The sequence below is a fragment of the Diadema antillarum genome, unplaced genomic scaffold, assembly GCF_040938485.1.
Source record: "Diadema antillarum isolate AM-2024a unplaced genomic scaffold, OU_Dant_1.0 scf00000082, whole genome shotgun sequence".
NCBI lineage: Eukaryota > Metazoa > Echinodermata > Echinoidea > Diadematoida > Diadematidae > Diadema > Diadema antillarum.
In genome coordinates this window covers 943741-966272 of record NW_027270971.1, presented here as the reverse complement: position 1 = coordinate 966272, position 22532 = coordinate 943741, and the positions used below count along the sequence as shown (strand labels likewise).

At 38.5% G+C, this 22532-nt stretch overlaps 1 protein-coding gene across 1 annotated transcript in view; it reads right to left on the bottom strand.

Annotated features, from left to right (window-relative positions):
* Positions 1–3415: 3415 nt before the first annotated feature.
* LOC139717760 (phosphopentomutase-like) overlaps positions 3416–22532 on the bottom strand; it is a 39935-nt gene continuing 20818 nt past the window's right edge. The window contains exons 5-16 of the mRNA XM_071629262.1: positions 22259–22343; positions 20761–20868; positions 19000–19169; positions 18196–18319; positions 15573–15834; positions 12693–12775; positions 9879–9972; positions 9273–9402; positions 8924–9023; positions 6672–6758; positions 5500–5633; positions 3416–3872 (exon numbers count right to left, since the gene is read on the bottom strand). Coding sequence (XP_071485363.1) covers positions 3770–3872; positions 5500–5633; positions 6672–6758; positions 8924–9023; positions 9273–9402; positions 9879–9972; positions 12693–12775; positions 15573–15834; positions 18196–18319; positions 19000–19169; positions 20761–20868; positions 22259–22343 — 1480 coding nt within the window. The 3' untranslated portion in view covers positions 3416–3769. The remainder of the gene's footprint in view (positions 3873–5499; positions 5634–6671; positions 6759–8923; positions 9024–9272; positions 9403–9878; positions 9973–12692; positions 12776–15572; positions 15835–18195; positions 18320–18999; positions 19170–20760; positions 20869–22258; positions 22344–22532) is intronic.

Below are 22532 nucleotides of genomic sequence, written 5' to 3'. Positions count from 1 at the left end.
CCAAACTCACACGCATACACACTCTAGAAGTCAATGAAATCTATTCCCTTGCCATTGCAGTGTGGGGATGGTGCAAATGCAAACTGTTAATCATTTGGTATTTGTCAGCGCGTGCCTTTGAATCAAGCATTCAGAAGAGGAGATGGAATTTTAATAATCTGTCAGTAGTTCAACTACGATGCCTGACTGAATCTTGCATTAATTCTGTCATTCAACCTAGAGAAAACTACTTTGAGCACATTGTAAACAACATTTTGAGTAGACAGCATTGAGAGGATTAATGGAACATCACAGGAAATAATAGTGGCTGCTTTTTTTTTTTTTTTTAAGAAGCCTGATATTTTACAGGAAATTTATTGTACACTTACTCACAGAATTGAGTGCACTGCTATCAATATTACCAAATGAAAGTACACAACATTGTAAAAGCCTGCATTCTGTGATTGTTTTAAAGGGGCATAGTCCCGGTGGTGTAGAGGGCGCTGTTGATGATACCGCCGATCACCGTTAGCATTGATACGAAGATTACCGAAGTTGAGCTGTCATCAAGAGTAAAGTGCGTAGTTGTTGCTAAGTAACGTTGCCTGCGTTGTCTTCTCTGCGCATTGCGCAGTCTGTAGTAATGCCATGGTGCGTGCATATGTGCTTGTTATTATGACATCACATAAGAACTTTGCTAAAGCTGTCTTCCCCCTCACCGGAATCATGAGCCGAACTGTGATCCGACCACTGACTACAGTGAATCGGACTTCTTCGGACTCGGGAAAGTGGGCCAAAGCGTAAGCACCAAAGAGAAGTCGATAGCGTAGGTCTCTATAGAAAACTTGCGCCGTGCGCCCGCGTATGCATTTAACTAAAACACGGGGACCATGCACCTTTAATAGTAAATACACTATGTATTACTGTATCTTTATAATTATGTGTATAGCCAGAGCTATAGAATAGACAGCAGTCTGTGATTAAACAATGGGTGTTGTAGTCATCATATCTGGCACAAAGAATTTGCTACAGGGAGTTGTCTACAGTTTAATAAGAGCTAACTTTACAGTTGTCATAGTGAGCACACACAGCCTTCTTACATGCAGCACACCAGAGTAACATCAGGATTATTGTGGGTGCTGTTCGTTATTCCGAAGGTTCGCTATTCCGAAGGTTCATTATTCCGAAGGGTCGTTAATCCGAAACACGTAACTTCCCTATACCTACAGGTTCGTTAATCCGAAAATGAAAAAGGGTTCGTTAATCCGAAAATTTGTGGCGTTATTCCGAAGGTTCGTTACTCCGAAGATTGGTTAATCCGAAAATGAAATTCGGAACAATGAACCTTCAGAATAACGAATCTTAGGAATAAAGAGCCTTCGGAATAACGAGCTGTAACCATTATTGTAGTCAAGAACATACATGGAATTCCATTTATTAATAATACGGAAGGGGGCATTCTGTACTAGCAAATATTTGACTTTCGATTTTAGAGACAATTTCTGACAGTGGCAAGCTACAGGTGTATATAAGGCTCCTGTGCCAACAAAGTCTTACTATCAAATAAACAGTAGAAAGATATATGTTGTGTACACTATGTCAGATATCCTACAGTCTGTCTCATATTCACCCTGTGACGAAACAAGCAAAGAGAAACATAATTCATCTCTAAATCTCAAAAGATGATCGTAGCCATCAGTTCGGTATGACACAGGAATGTGAAGCAAATTATAGGAAGCATTGTAGAAAATTCTGATATTTGTTCTTTTACTGGCTGGCTGTCTACACTCTTACCAGTCAACCTGGATTCTCATCCAATAAAAAGCTGCACAATATTCTGACATAGAGCACAATATCATGTCTGCTATGCCCATAGTATGTGGGTATGATAGACTATAGTATAGCTAATCCACTTTTCACAGTTAACATGTACAACAAACTATCATACATCAAATGTATGGCAAACCTAAGTCTCACTCGCAGTGAAGTAAAATTGCATTTTGTTACTGTCCCTGTTGTAGTTTTTCCCCACTGGATAGAATCCCTCCCCCCCCCCCAAAAAAAAAAAAAACAACAACAAACCAAACCAAAACAAAACAAAACAAAAACAAAAACAAAAACAAAACAAACAAACAAATCAACAACAACAGAAAAACATGAATTTGAGATTGTGGAGAATTTTACTTACATGTATTTATTCATTTATTTATTTACTATTATTATTTTTTTTTATTTTTTTTTTTGGAGGGGGGGGGGAGGAGTAGTGGGCAGTGTTTTCACCTGATGTTCATCTTTCTTAAAGACTGTCATGGGTGGGGAGTTAACTGCAATACTAAATCTGGATTTCCAGATGAACATGATGGGCGTGAACTGCTCCACGGACACCACTTCTGACAATCAGACAAAGCAGTATACAATGGTACAATAGCTGGGATTTTCAGCACCAGTGTCTCTACATACAAGTAGATTAAGAAAGAACTGAGACATACAAATTTGCTAGAAATACAAATTTGAATTATGACATTCACAAACAATAACCAACTCATGACAAATGTCAACATGAACATATTCCAGATGCCATTGACTAGAGTTTTAAAACATGTGGTTGTACAAAATTTCACACGGAGACTCTCAAACTTATTCTGTTAGTACAGAAAACAAAAAGAAACATTCCGTTGTAGTTTATCAACCAGCAATGATGCAAATGAGTGGAAAAAACAAACATACCGATACCTCAGCAATGGAAATTAAAAATGGAAAGATATAAGTACAAGAAAATGTTTATAAACAGGTAAAAGTAAAAAGGAAATCCATATTCATGTACAATGGAGGAAGATATAAATGCGATATCCTCCACTTACATATAATTCAATCATTCTATGCTTTCAGGCTACTGTGCATCTTTACATTTCCTTCCAAATTAGTGGCACAAAAAAAATTGTAATCTGTTGACTGACGATTCTCAGGGCAACCTTTGGAATATCACATTAATTACATACCAGCACTGCTTCAATTGCTGTAATATTTCGTCACTTCTGGCATGCTCAAGCATGTAAGTGCGCCCCCAACCCACCATGTGTTGTTCCCTGTGCAGCATACATTGTAAGAACACAAACTTGTGGGCGGATCTTCAAGCAGCATCATATACTATGGAAAATGAACCCACCCATGTCTCTGCCCTTCAGTCTTGATATTTTTGTGACCATGGCAACTAAATATTGTCTTTAATCACATGAATCAACAAAAAAAGGATGTAAATCCTAGACCTTACAATATGTGGATGTCTTTCTTGCTGTAATGTGACTCCACACTATGTCTCCTTCAGCTACATGAACGATGTCTATAATCTTTTCATAACAAGTCTGACCAGCTCCATTCTGACAGCAAAAACTGTCACTGTCCAATCAGTGCTATAGGAACTTGTTTTTTGCCAACATCGATACAATAATATACCCGTCAAAGTAGGCTGCTACATGTTTCCTGTCACTAGCCGATACAAAATATAATCTCTTCAACCCTCTCAGATATTGGACAAATTATGATAAGTCATCGAATAGCACATTTCAGATACAAATGGTGCATACACTGCATCACATTTCAGAATTTAAATATGGGAGCTGGATCAGCTGTATTATCATCATTTCATTCCCATAAATCACCAGCAATATGTGAGAGAGAAAAAAACCAACAACTCTACAAGCAGGTGGTTTTGCCTTATTCCCACGAGGTATCATTCCCGTCCGGTGGCTCATTCGCCTGCTCCCCTAACAAACTGCATTGGAAGATTTCCTCAGTCTTCTTTGGGGATGAGTTTGTTCATTTCTGGCTGCAGGAGTTCCTCAACCAAGTTCTCCACGAACCTGCTCAGTTCTGAGACTATGTCTTCTTTAGTTCTGTCAAGGGAAACAAGGGACATACATTACTCCAAGTGGATTAAAACGTACATAATTAGAAACGTCAAACTGTCATACTGTATGTACAGCATTGGAACTGGCTACAGCTCGGTTTGTAGTGATGCTGATCCTTGAGCAGTCGGCGACAGGTTCAAATCCCACACAGGTTCCTTCTTTTTTTTTGACTATGACCTATCATATCAACATTGAACTTGCAACTTTAATAACAGACAGTAACATCATAGAACTTCCAATTCTATGACTGCACACACTCTCAGCAAAAATAATTCATTTTATTCAGATTGTGTTGGTTCTAAGTTCAAGGCTTTGAGTATGCACAATAAATCTGGCATAAGGAACTAGATATATCGCTACGGCGACTGATATGCCTCCGCCATAATGCATGGTTCTCCTAATAGGTCTATAGTACAATGTCTTGACAATGTGTGATGACAGTTTCACACAATTGGCAAAATATTAGGTTTGACACAAATGTGCTGAATGTTCACTTTCCTAGAACTAGGTTCAATTGGATGAATGATTAAAATGTCAGAGTGCAGGTATTTGGGGAACTGATGATTTTTACTTGACTTTTGACCCTTTTATAAGTTTATGCATTGAGTAATTTTCAAGGTATTGAGAAAAAGTATAATTTCAGTATCAAATGGGAAAATAGCATTATCTAAACCTGGCCTTTGACCTTTGACCTCACAGTTCCAAAGAGAATCACTGTTAGGTTGAACATGCATAAATATGTAAGTTTCATGATGATACCTTGAGTTACTTTTGAGATATGGAGGAAAAACTGCAATTCAGCACTTTCACTTGACCTTTGACCTTTTGGCAAGAAACTTCCCACAGAATATATATTGGGTAAAACATGTATACATCAAGTAAAAAAAAAAACCCAAACCTTCAATTATTGCATAAATATAAGGAAAGTAGTGATATTTTGAGGAGTTGACCTTGACCTTTGACCCCCTGACCTTTGAAACATGACCCCCAACTTCCCTAGATAATCACTGCCCATTGGAACAAGCATATATACTAAGTTCCATGAAGATACCTTGAACCATTTGCGAGATATGGAGAAAAACATGAATTTTCAACCTTTTTTTTTCACAATATACCCTCATACCAAATTTGATGTAAAACCACCACACGGTTCTTGAGATATCGACAAAAACAAAACGGGACGGACGTACGGACGGACGGACGACCCGAAAACATAAAGCCTCCGGCCACTTCGTTGGCGGAGGCATAAAAGCAGCCCGAGGCTGTTGCTTTCCATGAAAGGGGAATCTTTTTAAGGGCATCTGATCTCTCATAGAGGCTTGGAAAGTTGATATTAATTCAGGAAGTCACCCATAATGCTGCACACATACTTAAAATCAATGCTAGTTCATCTTACATAAATGTAGGGTCAGAATCTGATACCCATTCTAAAATCTTGCCATCATCCATACCACGTCTTTGAGCATAAAATCATCACTGGTATTTGACTGCTTTCATGAGCTGTTCTTTAAACTTTAACAAGGGTATAAAGAAGGCCCTGGCATACACATTGGTAATGGATTCGAATGTCTCAAAAGATTAAAGGCAGGTGCATGTGGGATCAGGTACTGACCTGCAAGCACTGTCGGCGCATATCTCCGTGTAATACTTGATCTTTGGCTCTGTACCGCTGGTGCGGAGGGTGGCTACCACGCCATTGTCAAATGTGAAAGTGATCATGTGACTGGACTTGCTCACTGGAAGTATCTGGATGGAAAACAAAATGTACAGCCACATATGATAGGATTAACTGCAATGAAGAATTATCATTTCATTCAGTTATCATTCATGATTCATGGCACTAAATTTCTTTCTCTCACTTCCAAGTTCACTATTTTAGAGAATATATAACAAGAATACATTGTCAAAAAGTAAAGAAGTAGTATATTTGTCTAAGCGGCACAATAGAATCATGCAGTTGATTTGATGTAATACTATCGTGCAGTATTAGGACACCTTTTTGACGATTCCCATGATAAAGTGGACTCATAGATAAGTTCCACATTATAGCAATGGACCACTTTCAACACCCATAACACAAATTTGATTACAAAAGATGAAAACAAGTCATCCCAGTTTGAGAGTAGATTTGCGATCATGCTTGTAGCATACTGTAAGATATCTCATAATGCATGGCAAGTTACGGATTCTACCAACTTCAAAGCACCAAATACCAGATCAGAGGTGTGGAATGCCTGGAGCCGTATACAAATGATGCACACGTCTGAGTGTGTCATTAGGAATTGTGTGTGTAAAATAACTACACAATGAGGCGAAGCTGAGTGGGTTTTAATAGACTACATTCCATAGTTAATGCATGCACACTACTCCTACTGACACACACAAAAAACATGTGCACCATCTGTTTTATGGAACGGGGGATAATTCTTTTTCCCGAAAAATTTATTTTTTTATCACTGAACCTGATGGTAACTTTACGGGATGCATTTCTTTCTGGCTTACCTTAGAAGCATACCAGTCGCATGCATCTCGTATTTTCAACCATGCATCAAGTACTTCCAACCATGCATCCAGTAATGACTGGATGCATTATTAGCTAGCCTCTAGGCATCTCTTACACTCTTACACTTGTGATAGTGCACCAACTCTTGCTACAAGTGTGCGATAACATGCTTGCAGTGGCTATCGTCAGTGAGGTAACGTGCTGCCAGTAAAAATCAACACACAGCTCTTGGCCATTGAGTTCGGAGAATTTTCTTGAACCATTCGAAAATGTGTACTTACAGCCTTTTTGTCTGGCTGCCTGCTGTCATACCCCGTGGTGAGGTCTCGGACAGACGTTACATTACTTCCCCCGACAGACGATGGATACTGAAAACAAGAAGAATATTAGCAATTGCTGTCAGTAAAGGTTTGTAAATTTTACATACCATAGCAACACATAATATCACATTCAATTCAGTTTTCTTTGTTTTTTTAAATGAGAGTTAATTCTTGTTTATTCTTTCTCGGTCTAATCTGATCATCTATGATAAATTCAATGCATTCTTTTGCTGCGATACATTGTGAACATGATTCTACAAGCACCTCAACAAAATTGTCTCTGCAAGAATATCTTTAACTTTCAAGCACTTGTTCTCGTAAACAAATCTGCTGATATCGCATTGAAATCATTAGCTCACCACTTAGAATTGGCCAGTACACAACTTTACTGCCAACACCATCTTGTCGACAAAACATCAATCAACAGAGAAAGCGCATTCAAAATCAATTGGAGAAAGTCTCTGCTCTTCAAATACAGTCACGTACATATTTTGTTGTTGTTGTTGTTTCATTTCAGGAGCATTTGACCTGCTGTTGAAAGTTTCATACAATATTCGATGTGGAATATAAATGGAAAGTCAGTATTCTGTTGTAAGACTGCGGCATTTACAGTACTTCTAGACTGGGTGTGCTTTTTACATAATCACAAGATATGCACTGAAGTCACTTCTTTATGTTTAATTTTCTGAGGCAAAAGCGTTCACAGCCCCGGCGATACAGTGCAATTAATTAAACTCACTGACAAGAGGCCAAAGCTTTTGAATTCGTAACGGTCACCGAAGCACTGTGCGGAGGGAAGGACAAAAAAATCTCAAAAGTTCACCTCCTCATATCTCCCTTATTTTAGCACAAAATCCCTTGAAACTTCACACATATATCTAATATGGATATATCATCCTTCATATGATTTTTGGGCGAAAATGCCGATGTATCTTTTGAGATATGTGTGTTTTTCTGTTTGAATCGACCGAGGGAAAGGGTTACGATTTTTTCTGGACATAAGTCTGCGCCTGCATGAATATGCATTTGATTAACACATTGCCAGTCTGTATACACCACACTCACTACCTGCGAAGTTACGTGTTGGCGCAATTAGTAGTTAGGTGAAAATAAGAGCAAAAAGACAACCCAATTTAAGAGAAAATACTGGACATGCACAACTAGATCATCCTCCTGCGCATGTGTTCTCTACTGGTCAGTGCATGCTTAGCCAATCAGCAGTGTCAGGTTCGGCACAATGGGACAGGGTTCGGTTTTCGGTCCACTGGGTGGTGAGTGGGCAAGAGAGGAACCCTGCAATGTGCTTCAACTGTTTCAGGCAGCACAAAAACTGACACATCGGACTGCGTACTGCTTACGCTATGGATTTTACGTGGGTCACAAGTGACAGTGATCTTTTTTTCTGGACATATCCGCGCGCCAAATGATACAGAGAAGATATTTGGAACACAGTATGGATATACTACCATAAGTCATATACCAAAGTTTCATTTTTGGGCAATGAAGGAAAATGTTAAGAAATAACACTTATTCTGAGACCAAATTTTCTGTTTTGGAAGCTATGAAAGTTTTGATGTTATTTTCACATGTTTATCCTCAATAAAACCAAAAATAACTAACATTGCGAGTTAGAGAATAGTATCTTCTTTCAATTTGCAGAATAGATTTAATCATTTGATGGCTTCTGAGGTGAGATACTGTATACGCCATATATTTCGCGAGTCAAAATTTTCGCAAATCGGGAATTCCTGATGATTTCGCGAGTGGTTAAATTCGTGATCATGGAGTTCTGTACTGTACGGAGAAATGTACATGTGTATGTCACGTCCACATCGGGATCAGAGTCAATATTTTCGCGTGTCTTTAATTTCGCTAATAGCACCTGACTCGCAAAATTCGCAAAAATACAAACCTCGCAAAATATTCGGCATATACAGTATTGCGATTGTCCTGCAACACTTCCCCAGCGGTTTTGTGTAAACAAGCTGTCTACCTTAATATGTGAATGAGGCTTCAAGGTCATATGCTTTTGGCGAGTTAATTGCACTGTATCGCCGCGCCTGGTCATTGAGAAGTTAGGTTACTACGTCATGAACATCATTCCACAGTAATGGGATGGGTAGGCACATTTACACTTGCTATTAAACAAACTTCAGCTATTACTACATATTGATGAACACTGACAAGTAAAACAGAGGACATAGTAGACTTACAGATTCCTGGTCTAAAGTCCGTATCCTGGCGAAGATAGCATTTATTGTCTCTGGGTTGTGGCAGATGTAATACGAATTCCTTGATACGTGGTAGCCATACCTGTATTGGGAGTATAAACAACAATTGTAATTTCACTGCCAGGCTAAAAAAAAGCCCCAAAATATTAAACAACAAGAAACTGAAAGCTAAACCTAGTACAAAAAGACATCAAATAACTATAAAACAAAACATAACTAAGCAACAGATGGGCAAACCCAAGAGAGATAACATTAGTCACAAGTAATTTGGCTATGCTCCACTAAGAGTATGAATTATTTCCAGGAAAGCTGTGACAAGCAAAAGACAAACCTGGAATAAAGGTCCTCCAGCTTCTCTGTTAACGTCATGCCCTGGGAATCCAGGTAAGCAGCCATCTCCGCAGTAAACGTTCCGGCACTGATGCCATCTTTGTCCAACACCATTGTACCACACATGAAACCTGACAGAAATACACATCATAATCATACTCTTTACAAGACAGGAAAAAAAAAAAGAGGAAAAAAAAGAAGAAGAAATACAGCACTTGTACAATCTAACATAGAATTTCTGCAATTCTTGTCATAAAATGCGATTACAATTAATTAATGTATCATGCATCTACGTAATTTCAGTACAAACCGTCATGCAATTTCATGAGGTGGTTTCCTGCACTGAACTTGGACCTTCGCATAATTTCCAACATTTGAATTATCCTTCCTCAGTATCATCAATTCATCATTCTATGATAATGAAAGTGTGACAGTGTCTGAACTCCTATTTCACTGCATCAAAATTCACAAGGAAATCAGTGGATGTCATTGCAGAAAGCCATCAACAAGTAGTGCATTTATAACAGTTCATGCCTTTAATTTGTCACATTGAGAAACAGGCCTTGTACGATGAAGACGAAGGGCTCTGAATGGTACTAGCACTCACCGATGGCTTCTTCATAGGCAAAGAGGAGAGTTTTCTTCTGCTTCATCAACTCCACAGCCTTATTTCCCATCCACTTGAAGCCTGTTAATGTTTCCTGTTGATACAAATACAGCACAACTTAAAAAAGCAAAAACTAGGAATGTCGCTTTGGCGACTGGTATGCCTCTGCCATATCGCATAGTTCTCTCAATATGTTTATAGAGAATGTCTTGAAAATGTGAGATGACAGTTTCACATAATTGGCAAAAAAACCAAATTGAAATGACATGTTTGTAACAAATGTGTAGAGTGTTTACTTTCTTTGAACTAGGTTTCATTGGATGGATGGCTAAATTATTTAAGAGAGCAAGTATTTAGGAATTTGAGCATTTTCACATGACATATGACCCTTGCCCTTTGACCCTATGGCCTATTCTTCAAATAATCACCAACTGGTAACATCCAATTCCATGACAAGACTTTGAGCTATTTTCAAAATATGGGAAAAATCGTGACATTTTAGCACTTTCACTTGATCTTTGACCTCATTGCAAAAAATCTTACCCTACAAAATCAGTGTGCAGTAATGCACAAATCCGCCAAAACCAACTGATAAATTGCCAAATGCCACTGTACAATTAAAGCGTTTCTTGCAATTCCATTCCTGCCACATGTACCTTGCATTTTATGTGGTGATTGACTATCAAATGGTGTTCCCTACTGGATTTGCCAGTAAATTCTAAGTGTTTGTCACTGTTTTGTGTGCAAAAGTAATGCCTCTACAATAAAGTGCCAACTGGTTATTTGAATGACAAAACAACCATATAGTTGACAAGCAATTTACATCAAAGCAAAGCTTAGCATTTTCTCAAAACATTACTTATTACTTGTCCAGGGATATAAAAATCAATGAAAGTTACATAATATACGCACAACATTTTCCAAAAGCATGACTACATTGCTGTCTAAGAATAATATGGCACACAGAAGGTATGGCACATAAAGAATCAAGATACCTCAAATGGTTTTCAAGTTACACTGTCCACAAAAGCGATTTCCAGACGGACGAGAAATGAATTAATGGACAACCCAAAAATATGATACCTCCAGCAACATTTTGTTTTGCATGGCAGAGGCATAAAAACACCCACACACTAATGTCTGATGTGGCATTTGATGAACAAATAAAGTCATGTGACTCTGCACAACAAACTCCTTTGAAAAAAAAAATTCAAGTGTAAAGTTTGCAGAAGGTCTGAAAATAACAATTTAACCCTAAAAAAGACTGGGGGGGGGGGGGGGGGGGGGCATTTCGCGCGATTACTCTGCAACACGCAATGCTCTCGCAGCGATGCTCTACGACTTTTTTCTTTCAAGTTTCCCGCACATTTTGACACCAAATTCGTGATGCCCGGGGGTACGGTTCTGAAGTTACATAACATTTTGTACATGCATGTGAGGCTGAAAATGGCTCAAAAATGTGATTTTGTGCACAAAGTCAATGCAAATTGAGTTTTTTCACATGGTTCATATAAATATGCTTATTTTTACTCTCAATGGCTAAAATTAATTTGTTTTAGGAGTATTATGCTTCAAAAAGTGTCTGCCACAAATTTTGTTAAAAAAACAACAAAAACAAAAGGTCGAAAAAACAAGGAAATACATAAGAAATTCATGAAACAATAAAATAAATAAGAAATTAATTTTCATGCCGAATTTTTTTTCAAGTGCATTTGCTAAGAATGCCACAAAGAATAATTAGACCAAAAATGAGCACTTTTGGAACTTTATTTACTGATTTATATCAAAGACTCTGATTTCTCGCATAAATTAGCATAATTAATCAAAATAAAATAAAAGAAGACTATTTTGGAAAACTTAAATATACAATCTTGTAGATTACATCGCACACTACCATTGTGCAAATTTTCGCGGTGATCGTGCGATCCACGGCCAAGATCTTAAGGGGGGGCCCTTTAGGCCCCCCCCCTCCCCCCCCCCCCCCCCCCCCAGTCTTTCGAGCTACCAAAATAGCCCAGTCTTTTTAGGGTTAAGGTTTAACAATGTTAAATTATGGTTTTTAGTATTTTCTGAAGGGAAAAACCTTTCATCAAAATTTGAAACTTGGATCCATGTAATTCAGTGAATGTAACATGATATTGTAGTTGTTTTTACACACTTGCTACTTCCCTCTGAATTCGTTTAACTCCACTTTTAATCAGAAGTATAAAATAGCATATGTCAAAACTCCACCTGCACATGCATCTAGACAGATAGCTACAGCACTGATACAGTCGAACTTGCCTGTAAAGTCGAATCTATTTTGACTGAAGAAATAGTTTCGACTTTGAGAAAATTCTACTTACAGTGTATGAGGGATTAAAATCAATAGAATGTAAAGAGGACTTGAAAAAAGACCTTCAACTTTTAATAGGCCATTATTCCACTTATGCAAGGTTGACTTAAGGAAGGTTGACTGTATTTTGAAATACCCATAAATAAATTTTACTTTACTTGGTGTGTCAACAAGCTTCATAATCCCTTAATGATGGTTACTATGGTTTGAAATCCCTCCCTGTGTGTTCTTCCACAAACACCTTGCTTCGAAGCATTTTTTTGCAAAAGTACCATTCCTGGGGTCTGAACTTTTACATCACTCATTTCAATTGGTTAAGATAATAATGTACTTTTCATCAGTTATACCATTTTGTTAAAAGCTGAGACTGCTTTCTTTCATATTCTGACTGTAATTCAAAATAGTGTGCAACAAAAATAAATGTTTGAACCACAAAAATCACATTAAGATTTGACGATGCACGAAGGAGCATGACTTACCAGAAACAGAAAACCTTCTTTTTCTGCCATTTTCTGGAGAAACTTTGAGGAAACAGTACTGGCTAGCATGTACACATCATTGCCTGCAGAAAAACAAAGACCATAATGACACTCGGATGAAATGTGTATCAAGTCCTCATACTGCCAGTCAAGACGAAGCTCCTCTGATCCTTTTCTTTGCCTGCCAATGTGGGCTGAGGAAGCAACTCAGACATGCTATGAAATCGTTCTCCATGTGGTTCTCACACAAAAGATCAGTTGACTAGATTGAACAAGGTGTTGCATTAACCTGTTGAGAATGAGCTGATTTTGGTATAACACACTTTCCCACAGACACCTGCCCGAGTATACTCAGGACTGTCTGAAACAGGTTAGCAGCCTGGATGAATCATAACTACTGTACATCGCTCATAACACCTGAATTCATCTTTCATTTGCTTCTTGCATTCTATTTCATCATTCTATTACATAATTATTTGCTTTGACCCTATTCTAACTGGGCTATTTGAGGGGGGTCAATTTGACCCCCTCTTAGATCTCGGCCGCCGATCACACGATCGCCGCAAAATTTTGCCTGAACAGAGCTGGATGTCAACTACAAGATTACATGGTCATACAAAAGAAAAATTTTGATTTTCTATTTTTAGTAAATTAATCATGCAAATTTACTCATGAAATCATATTTTCACCTATAACTCCATTAAAAAGACTGAATGATTGCTAAATTTTTGTGTAAGAGTTCCTCAAGACACATTGAACAATTTTCTTGTAAAAAAACAGCACAATCAAAATCAGTTTCTATTGTTCTTTATTGTTTTGTTAATCTCTTATGTATTTCATTGTTTTTTAACCTTTTGTTTTCTATTGTTTTTTGGCCAAAATTTGTTGCAGGCACTTTTTCAAGCTTATCTACATTAAAATGGATTAATTTCAATGGTTAAAAGTTGAAATAATCTAATTTATATCAATTTAACCAAAAAACACAATTTGCATTGGATTTGCACACGATATCATGAATTTGAACCATTTTCGGGTTGACATGCATACGCAAAACATTACGTAACTTCAGAACGGTGTACCCCGACATCGCAAATTTGGTCTCAAAATATGTGGGAGACTTCAAAGAAAAAAGTCATGAAACGACGCGGCAAAATCTTTGCGCGTTCAGGAATCGTGGCGCGAAATGTCAAGGAGGGGGTCAAATTGACCCCCCCAGTTAGAATAGGGTTAACCACCCAATTCAGATATAAAGAAATATAAAACCCCAAAAATGATCTCTTATGGTAAAAGCTGCTATTTTCATGTTGAGATTATTATTATCATTACTATTATTTTGTGTGAATGAGGTCACAGACATTTTTGCAAGATGTTGTCTTCCAGATTTGACCCCAAGATTATCTGAAGTGCACTGATGCCTGCTGTTTTCACTCTTTAACTTTTTGTGTGCTATGTTGTAAACTCCCTGTGTGCCACATTATTCTGATTTACCGCAGGAGCACTTTTGGGAAACATTTTTTTTTTTCGAAGCCATGAAATGTTTTGGACATATACTCATGCAGGACATTCATTGAGCAAAATTGGAGAGAAAATCCCAAGCTTTGCTGCAATGTAAAGTTTGTGACAAAGTTGTGATTATTTCTCTTGCAAATGGCCAGTACAGTAGAAGCTACAGTGTATATATGTGACCCGCTACAACAAAATGATCCTTAAGTCGGGCGAGGTCGATTATTTGAAAATTGCATGACACAAATTCCTAATCTTTCTGCTTTAAATTGATATATAACACATCATATAAAAATAATCGGCTGCGGAGATATCGATGTTTAAAAGAGAGCATGTCGATACGTGTGGAAAATCACTGTTTCGAGAAAAGCGCCCTAAAAGTTCTCCTTGCGACGCAATCACGATCAAAGGACACGCAAGTCAGTTTTCACCTCCGAACAATAGAACATCAGCCCTAACAACCCCCGAAATGCTCATTCAAACACAGCATCGGCAGTCTCCTCACCGACCAATCAGTGACCAGGATGGCAGGAGAAGCGGCTGGGCATAGCGCACCCCGCCAGCATGCACCAGTGGACTGGGCAGTGTGCAAGCTTCACGCTTCGGTTAGCGGCAAGCAGCAAACTGACCAATGAGATCACTCTGGTCGTTGTTAGGGGCGGAGCCTATGTGTGGCGCTCACTCCAAATGTTCCAACCAGTTTCTGCTTCATTGAAATGCCAAAAAAACATGGCCCAAAAAACGTTTTTTTTTGGTCTTTCCTTTCATCATTTTGCTTCATAATTTCGACAGATGATAGAAGACATGTCAGACTCTAATAATATGTCAAATTCAGAAAATCGTAAGTTTTGACCAATTTTGATGCTCTGACTTCAAACTCGATTTTCACGGCTTCGACCGTGCGCGACTTTAGGACCATTTTGTTGTAGCGGGTCACATATGCTCTTTCCTTTTCAAGTCCTGAAAGGCATGACTTTTGTAGCAGACACAACCGCTACAGAAAATTAGAATTTATAAAAACAAACAAACAAACAAACAAACAAACAAAACAAAACAAAACAAAAAATCCTAGGAACATCACTACATATTCAAACATCGGGCAATTCAAGCTAAATGTCTGTGGAATGGAATAGTAAGTGGAACTTTCATTGTACTTAGGCATTTGACCATTTATCAATCGGTTTGGATGGAATTGTGCATTTGAGCAAAATGTGCTATCTACTGAGTCGGGCATGCCAACGTAGCACATAAAGAGTTGAATTTGCTGCCAAGCAGTGATTAGCAAGTTTTGTGAATATTAAAACCTTGCAAAGAATAACAGCTTTTACAGTCCTACAAACTTTTATCGTTGGACATGTTAGCTGGTACTCCACCTACTGATAGCGGAGTCTCCGTTCTCCTTCTTTGCCCGATGGAAGCACCACCAGCCCAAGAGGGCGCCCAACTCGTTTCCTGTATAGATCTTCCACGACCCGTTCTTCTGCCTCTCCGCCACGGCCAGCCGGTCTGCATCGGGATCGTTGGCAATGATGATGGTGCTGTCGTTGGCCTCGGCTGTGCTCATGGAGAGGTCGAGGGCGCTCTTTCCCTCCTCGGGGTTGGGATATTTCACGGTGGGAAACTCGGGATCTGGTTCGACCTTTGAGAAGGGAGCAAAAACAGAACTTGTGTTGCAAAGTCACAATGGAGCAAAAGAGCAAAACAAAAGGGTTCAAGGCCATGTTTGAATGCTCAATAGCGAACCATAGTGAACTAAATCCTATGCATACCGTAGCATATCATACCAGATTTGGAGTGTTGAGCAATTTGTAGAGAAAGCATACTTTAGGCGTTTTAACATCAGCCCGATAAAAATCCAAGCTCGAGATATTTTTCGTGATTGCATATTAGCGCACTATTTCTCGCGATTGCAAATTAGCGCGCTATTTCATTTCCTATTCACATCAGCCCGAAGAGAATTAGCCCGAAATTTTTTCGAGCTAATTCGACAGCTGAGCATTTGCAAACAGTGTCGGGTATACCAGTAGAGCGCGCGCTTTCAAAAAAATTACCCGCGTGATCGCCATCACACATGCTAGGTATGATGGGATGCATCGCGCTAATTTCTTGAGGCGATTTCACATTATCAAATAGCGCGCTGGTTTGCAAATTATCCCGCTATTTCAGAAATTTCCTGAGTTGGACTCGGGAGAAATTTTTTGGATCAGAGCGATGAAATTAGCGCACTAAGTTGTATTCACATTATCAAATAGTGCGCTATTTTGTGATCGGGTTAATATCCCAAGTCAGAAAATAGCGCGCTATTTCGAAACATCGGGCTGATGTGAAAACACCTAATATGAGTTAGTTTGAGAGGCAATCACATTTAGTAGCAACAGGGTCATACACCTGGCATGCTTATGCTACTTACAGGTGTCCCAAACAAAGAGAATCAACTCTTTGTATTAAGAAGTATGTGCGTGTTGCATGCATTCCTCTCATGCCAACTTCTGGTATGGTTATGTCACGCTTTTGGAGCACATTGAGAGGTGGTCCTCTTTGCACTCAGTATAGTATGGTATTTTACACTTTAGGAGCATGTGAGCACTCCTCTGGCATGGGTATGGTTAGGTATGGTACACATTTGACAGCAAATTTATCACTTGTATAGGTGACTGATCTTTACCTCTTCATTGAACTTTCTGTCATGGTAAGACATTAGCAGGGTAACAAAGACATGTGACCAACAACCCTGGAAGCCTGATTGAATTGCAGGACATTGATTTTCTGATTGCAGGCTTTTGCAAAATCTCCAGATTTAAAGTGTTTGGATGATGACGCAACATGTCCTACTACATTTCCAAAAATCAGTAGCAGAAACAGGAAAAACCAAGAGCAATATACAATGTAGACGGTATAAGGTCCATAAGTATTTGCTTGAGTGAATAGTAAATGCACTGCGAACTGTAATGTAGTACATCAAAACTAAAAATTTAAAACCAAAATGAACAGCCGTGTCTCACATACCGGCTAGTTGTGGGCGTTCTTCTCCACAATGAGTCGTCAAAGTTGTGCTATACAGATTCATAACCACTTATAACTTTGAGACAATCAGTGAGTGTGGCTGTTCAAAAACATTGTTTCCTTCTAATTGTACTGCACGTTCAAACGACGGAATTGTTTTACCATCTGGGCCAACTATTTATAGACATATCATCCTTCCACTGTAAACAACCAGTGGATCATCTTAGATTTGAAATATGGATAGATGAAATATTAAAACAAAATATGTATCACAAAGGTCTACTGGTATCAGTTGGGCACAACTGTATTTATGACCTTCAATATCATCTTAATTGCTTTAGTTCAACCCAAGCTCTGCTCAGGTCAAATTCTGATGATTCTTATCTTCACTATACACTGTACAACAAATATGGTTCAGAGTCAACAAATACACCAGGACTGATGCAAGGCAGCCACTCAATGCAGTAATGGGGAAGTCAAATAGCGCAATTTACTTCAAACTCAATTTCCATTCATTTGCCCATGTGTAAATAATCTGCAAAATTTACTGGTATACAGCAAAAACCCAAAGGAAAAAAAAAATCATGCATCGTACCTGCTTATGAAATGCTTTGCAATTTCCTTCGTACATGTCATCATTCTCATGTCTTAATTCAGCACTTGCATATGAATTATATCAACCCTAACTGTGCTTTGCTCGACAAATGGCACACATTCTGGCGTGCTTTCTTTGCGCACTGGCACAGACGTCTAGAAAACTAGAAATCCTCAATGAATAGAGATTACCTAGTCCCCCCCCCCCCCCATTGTGTTGCCATGGCCTTCCTATTGGACAGATGCAAAAATACCATGCATGCAATGACTTACTGACTTCACAACTAGATCACATTTTGATGGGACTATTGATGGTGATGGAAGCTTGGAAGTTAAGTTAAAAGTTCCTAGGCACAAGGCACATAAAGGTTTGATCTCCTTGTGACCTGGAGTACCAGCTCACCTGCTCTTTCACCATGACAAATGGCTTGAAGCCAAACTCTTTGACGGATGCATTGATGAACTTGGTGCCAACTCCATGCATGGCTGAATAGGTAAATTGTAATGGTGTCCTTTCGTTTATTGATCTGGAAAAAGAAAAAAATATGTGTATAGATATGTAAAGGAGTCCAAGCATCAAGACAGTGATAGAAAAATCCACCCTCCATGAATGTTTACTTGAGAAAAGAGGCTTTGATGTTTAGGGTCAATCGAAGTCCATTGTCTCTTTCTTGGGTACTGTGCACACAATGGGATTGAAGTTCTATAGGAAATATTGTTTGGGGATTACTGAATCATCTTAAAGTTGGCGGACTCAATTACATGTACGTACATTCTTTCCATGACTATGCCAAGTTATGTTGTAACTGCTGATTGTGTTGTTAAAACATGTTCTTGTGGGGTTTTAGTACACATTTGTGTGCCTCCTACGGAGTAGAAAATTCAGAAAATAGTGTCAAACAAAAGAAATACGGCTCTTTAAAAAATACAAAATGCACCTACAAAATTCTGTGCTTCCCAACTTTAGATAACATGTAAGGATTACTCAACCAGAAAGTACCCAAGATGTAAAATCAACATAGCTGGCTACATGCAAGCGAAGCATATATTTTCATTCCCACCAAGAAACTGACCTGTGACATTTTCGTGGGTTTTTCTGATGCAAGGTCACAAGGTCACATACATGTACAAATTGTATGTTTGTTCTTGTATTTTTTTTTTTTTTTCAGATGTATTGCTAGAGGGATGACTGTATTCATAAGCTCACCTGTAAAGACAATGCTGTTTTAATTCCTGTGTGTAGGAGTGCAGGATTTCTTCATATGGATCTTGAAGCTGTTTGCTAGTCTCCAGAACTGATAAGTCCCATGAGTTTGACCATGGCTCTAGATTTTCCAGTATGCTTTTGGCTATCCCCTTGTCGATTGGGCTTATGATCTGGAACAAAAACAGAAACATCTTTCATTTGAAACATGAAATGAATGAAATGAAATGAAATTTCCTTATTGTGTTGTATCATAACAACTCCAGATAATATCAGAAATCTCTAAACAGGCACGCATGGTGATTCTGAAGCAATCTATCAAATATAGAGATTTTTTTTCCAGCAACTTAAATTTGGCTTGTTATATAACAAGTAATGACCAATCTTGAAACTTTTTGAAGAGTCTGACATTACAACAACATACCCACAAGGATTCATTTAAAGTTCTCATTGACCCCGTTTACAGTGAGTGAAAAGGCCGGGCTCAGCCTGGCCTCCCTTTCACTCTGAACACTCAAAAGGCCAAATACAGTACCAAAAACGGCCATGCATTTGGTCAAGCTCTGGAGGTAGTCTCGGTCCGGGCTCAGCCCGGGCTCGGCCTGGCCTTTTCTCACTGTAAACGCAAACTTCGCCAAATGCGGTATCAAACTGAGACCGGCACGCTCCCAAATAATTGTTTGTTTGTTTTTGTTTTGTTTTGTTTACAAGCAGAGCGCCACTACGACAAAATACTAAAAGCCCGGGCCAAGCCCTCCACTGTAAACGAACAGAATTGCGGGGCCAAGTACCGCAAATGAGGCTGTGCTCGGCCTGGGCTCGGCTCGGTCTCGACCCAGCCCTGCACTGTGAATGGGGTCATTGTCATACTTTGCCCATAATTATAATACCAGTTTCACAAATTAATCATACCATATGCATGGAATCATTCAGCAGCTGACAGCATGCACAAGTGAAGTTTGCAAGGACCGTGATCAATAAATGGTGCTATATATTAAAGCCCCTGTCACACTTTGCCGGATGAGCCCACCGTACAAGAAACGGGTGATATTTTGCTCATTCGTTGTACAATCGTCAATCCAGTGCACAAAGTACAAAGTTTCTGTTTTTAATAGAGAAGCATACATGCACGGTCTAGGGCCGAACAAACGCACCAGGGGCGATTGTGTACAGGACAGTGGAACGTGCGCAAACGCATGAGAAGTGAATACGAACCACATGCCCCCAGACAAAATGCACAGGGAATAAATGGGTGACACATGAGGCGTACATCTAACATCAGAGAACTGTGCGTATGCATTTGATGTCCTGTACATAGCCGTTTAATTTGTTTATCTCTTGCAGCAACGGACTCTACAGGAGGCCTAGCAGATGGAAACATGTGGATAATGACAAAGTACAGTACAGATACAGGAGAAAATGCACAACTATTGGACATGGGTCAGATTGCGCTATCCGTTTTTGGCAAGAAAAAACTTTGTGCATGCACACAGTTTTCTCAAAGCTCTGACAGAAATCACTGGAAGATAAACATCCATCCAAGGGGGGAAAAAAGGACATGAAACGCATTTTTGAATGGATATCAAAGGATGCCAAAATTCGACATTCATTTCTAATGCATTTGCCTTGTCCAGCAAAGTGTGACAGGGGCATAAATAATGAAGGTTTGCACAAAAAAAGTAATGAAATCTCAAATCAACAAAACATGAGACATGTAGTCATGTACAGAAATTCTGTTTATTGACCTTCTCATTTAGACGTTACCTGTGCAGAATTACTCCAGTAGACTTTGTAGCCATTGTCTCCCTTAGGATTGTGGGATGGGGTTACCATGACACCTGCAACACAGCTGTATTTCCTTATGGCATATGGCTAAAACAAAAATCAACAGTAACATAAATGGTGACAGTTCCAACAACCAATGAAAAGCCAGTACAGAGCAGAACCTGACATCGATTACAAAGACACACACACACACACACACACAAATTAGCTACAGAGGTAGTATATTACAGCAAGAAACTCAAATTAAAATTTATTTTTGAAATCAATTCCTGCATTGAAATTTGAGAAATCTCATTTTGTACAATACAAGTACTTCTGTCCACATTTCAGTGTTTGCAGAATTACAATAAAAACTTCCTTATCTGTAGCAATGTGGAGGAGCACACATAAATGTTGTACAATTATTCAAAGAATGTGAAAGGTAATCCCCACAGATTACGTGGATTTGAAAACCTCCATGAATTTGGTGAGCAAAGGAACTCATCTTGGCTATTTAAGCCAAATTGATGTATATAAAACACCAGCAGACAAGTGAAATAGATTACAAAGGAATCTCCCCACAATAATCAAAATATCACAAATTTAAATGATGTGCTTCTAATCTGTCTTACTGATACATTTTGATGAGTTTAATAGAACAATAATATTTTGGGTGTTTTTTTTAAAGAAAATCACATTCAGTTTTCTCTGCGTGGCTGATTGGACAAATGGTTACAAATCCCTTGCCACCTACCACTTAAAACATGGTCAATGACCATAAAACCATGATGACCCTTGACCATTGACCACTAGCCAGTGAAACTACTTTAAAAGGATGGTATAGTTTTGGCTGAGATGGGGAATTCAGATTTTAACTTTTTTGGGAGATAATTAGAAACTACTTTATGAAATCTCAAAGAGCATACAATTCTAAAAGTTATTTGATAAAAAACGGTTTTGAAATGTTTGAGATATCCGGAAAACAACTTAAAAAACAAACAAACAAATGGGTCCTAATAAAGAGTGGGTCCCACCTCTTATCAGGACCTCTTTGTTTTTGGATATCTCAGCCATTTCAAAACCAATTTTTATCAAATAAATTTGAATTATTCTTATAATAGATTAATATGCTCTTACAAATATTTCATAAGTGGTTTCTAATCATCTTGCAAAAAAGAAGATAAAATCTGAATGTATTTCAACCAAAACCCTACCATTCCTTTAATCTGATCTAATCAGTGGTAACTGAAGTGTGGTGAACGTTTCCTTAATACTCTACTTTAATGATTGAATTTGATTCTAACAGAATTATTTGTTTCACGTGTGTCACTAAGGAAGCGATCAATGCTTGCAGTCAAGCAACTTTGGGACTAGCAGCTTTAAGTCTTCTCCATAGGATTATGAAATGAGGACAAAGTGCCCTGCCTTGAGACACAACTGCTGCTGTATTCTATAAATACATCTTGTCCTAACAAGTAAAATACTTCTGTAAGCTTACCACAAATGGAGTTGGAACTATGTCTGAATACAGGTAGACTGGTATCCCAGCGTGCAACATGATGGCTGCTGTCAGGTGAGCATATCTGACAAAACAAAACAAAACAAAATAAAACAAAACAAAAAAAATCAAATTCAAATCAAGATAGTTAAATGGTTGAAACAGATGACATCACTGATGATGAAAACAATAGCAGTATTACTTATATAGATATATTGACAGTAGTAATACAAAGAAAGTGGTAATGATGATGGCAATAATAACTAGAAATATC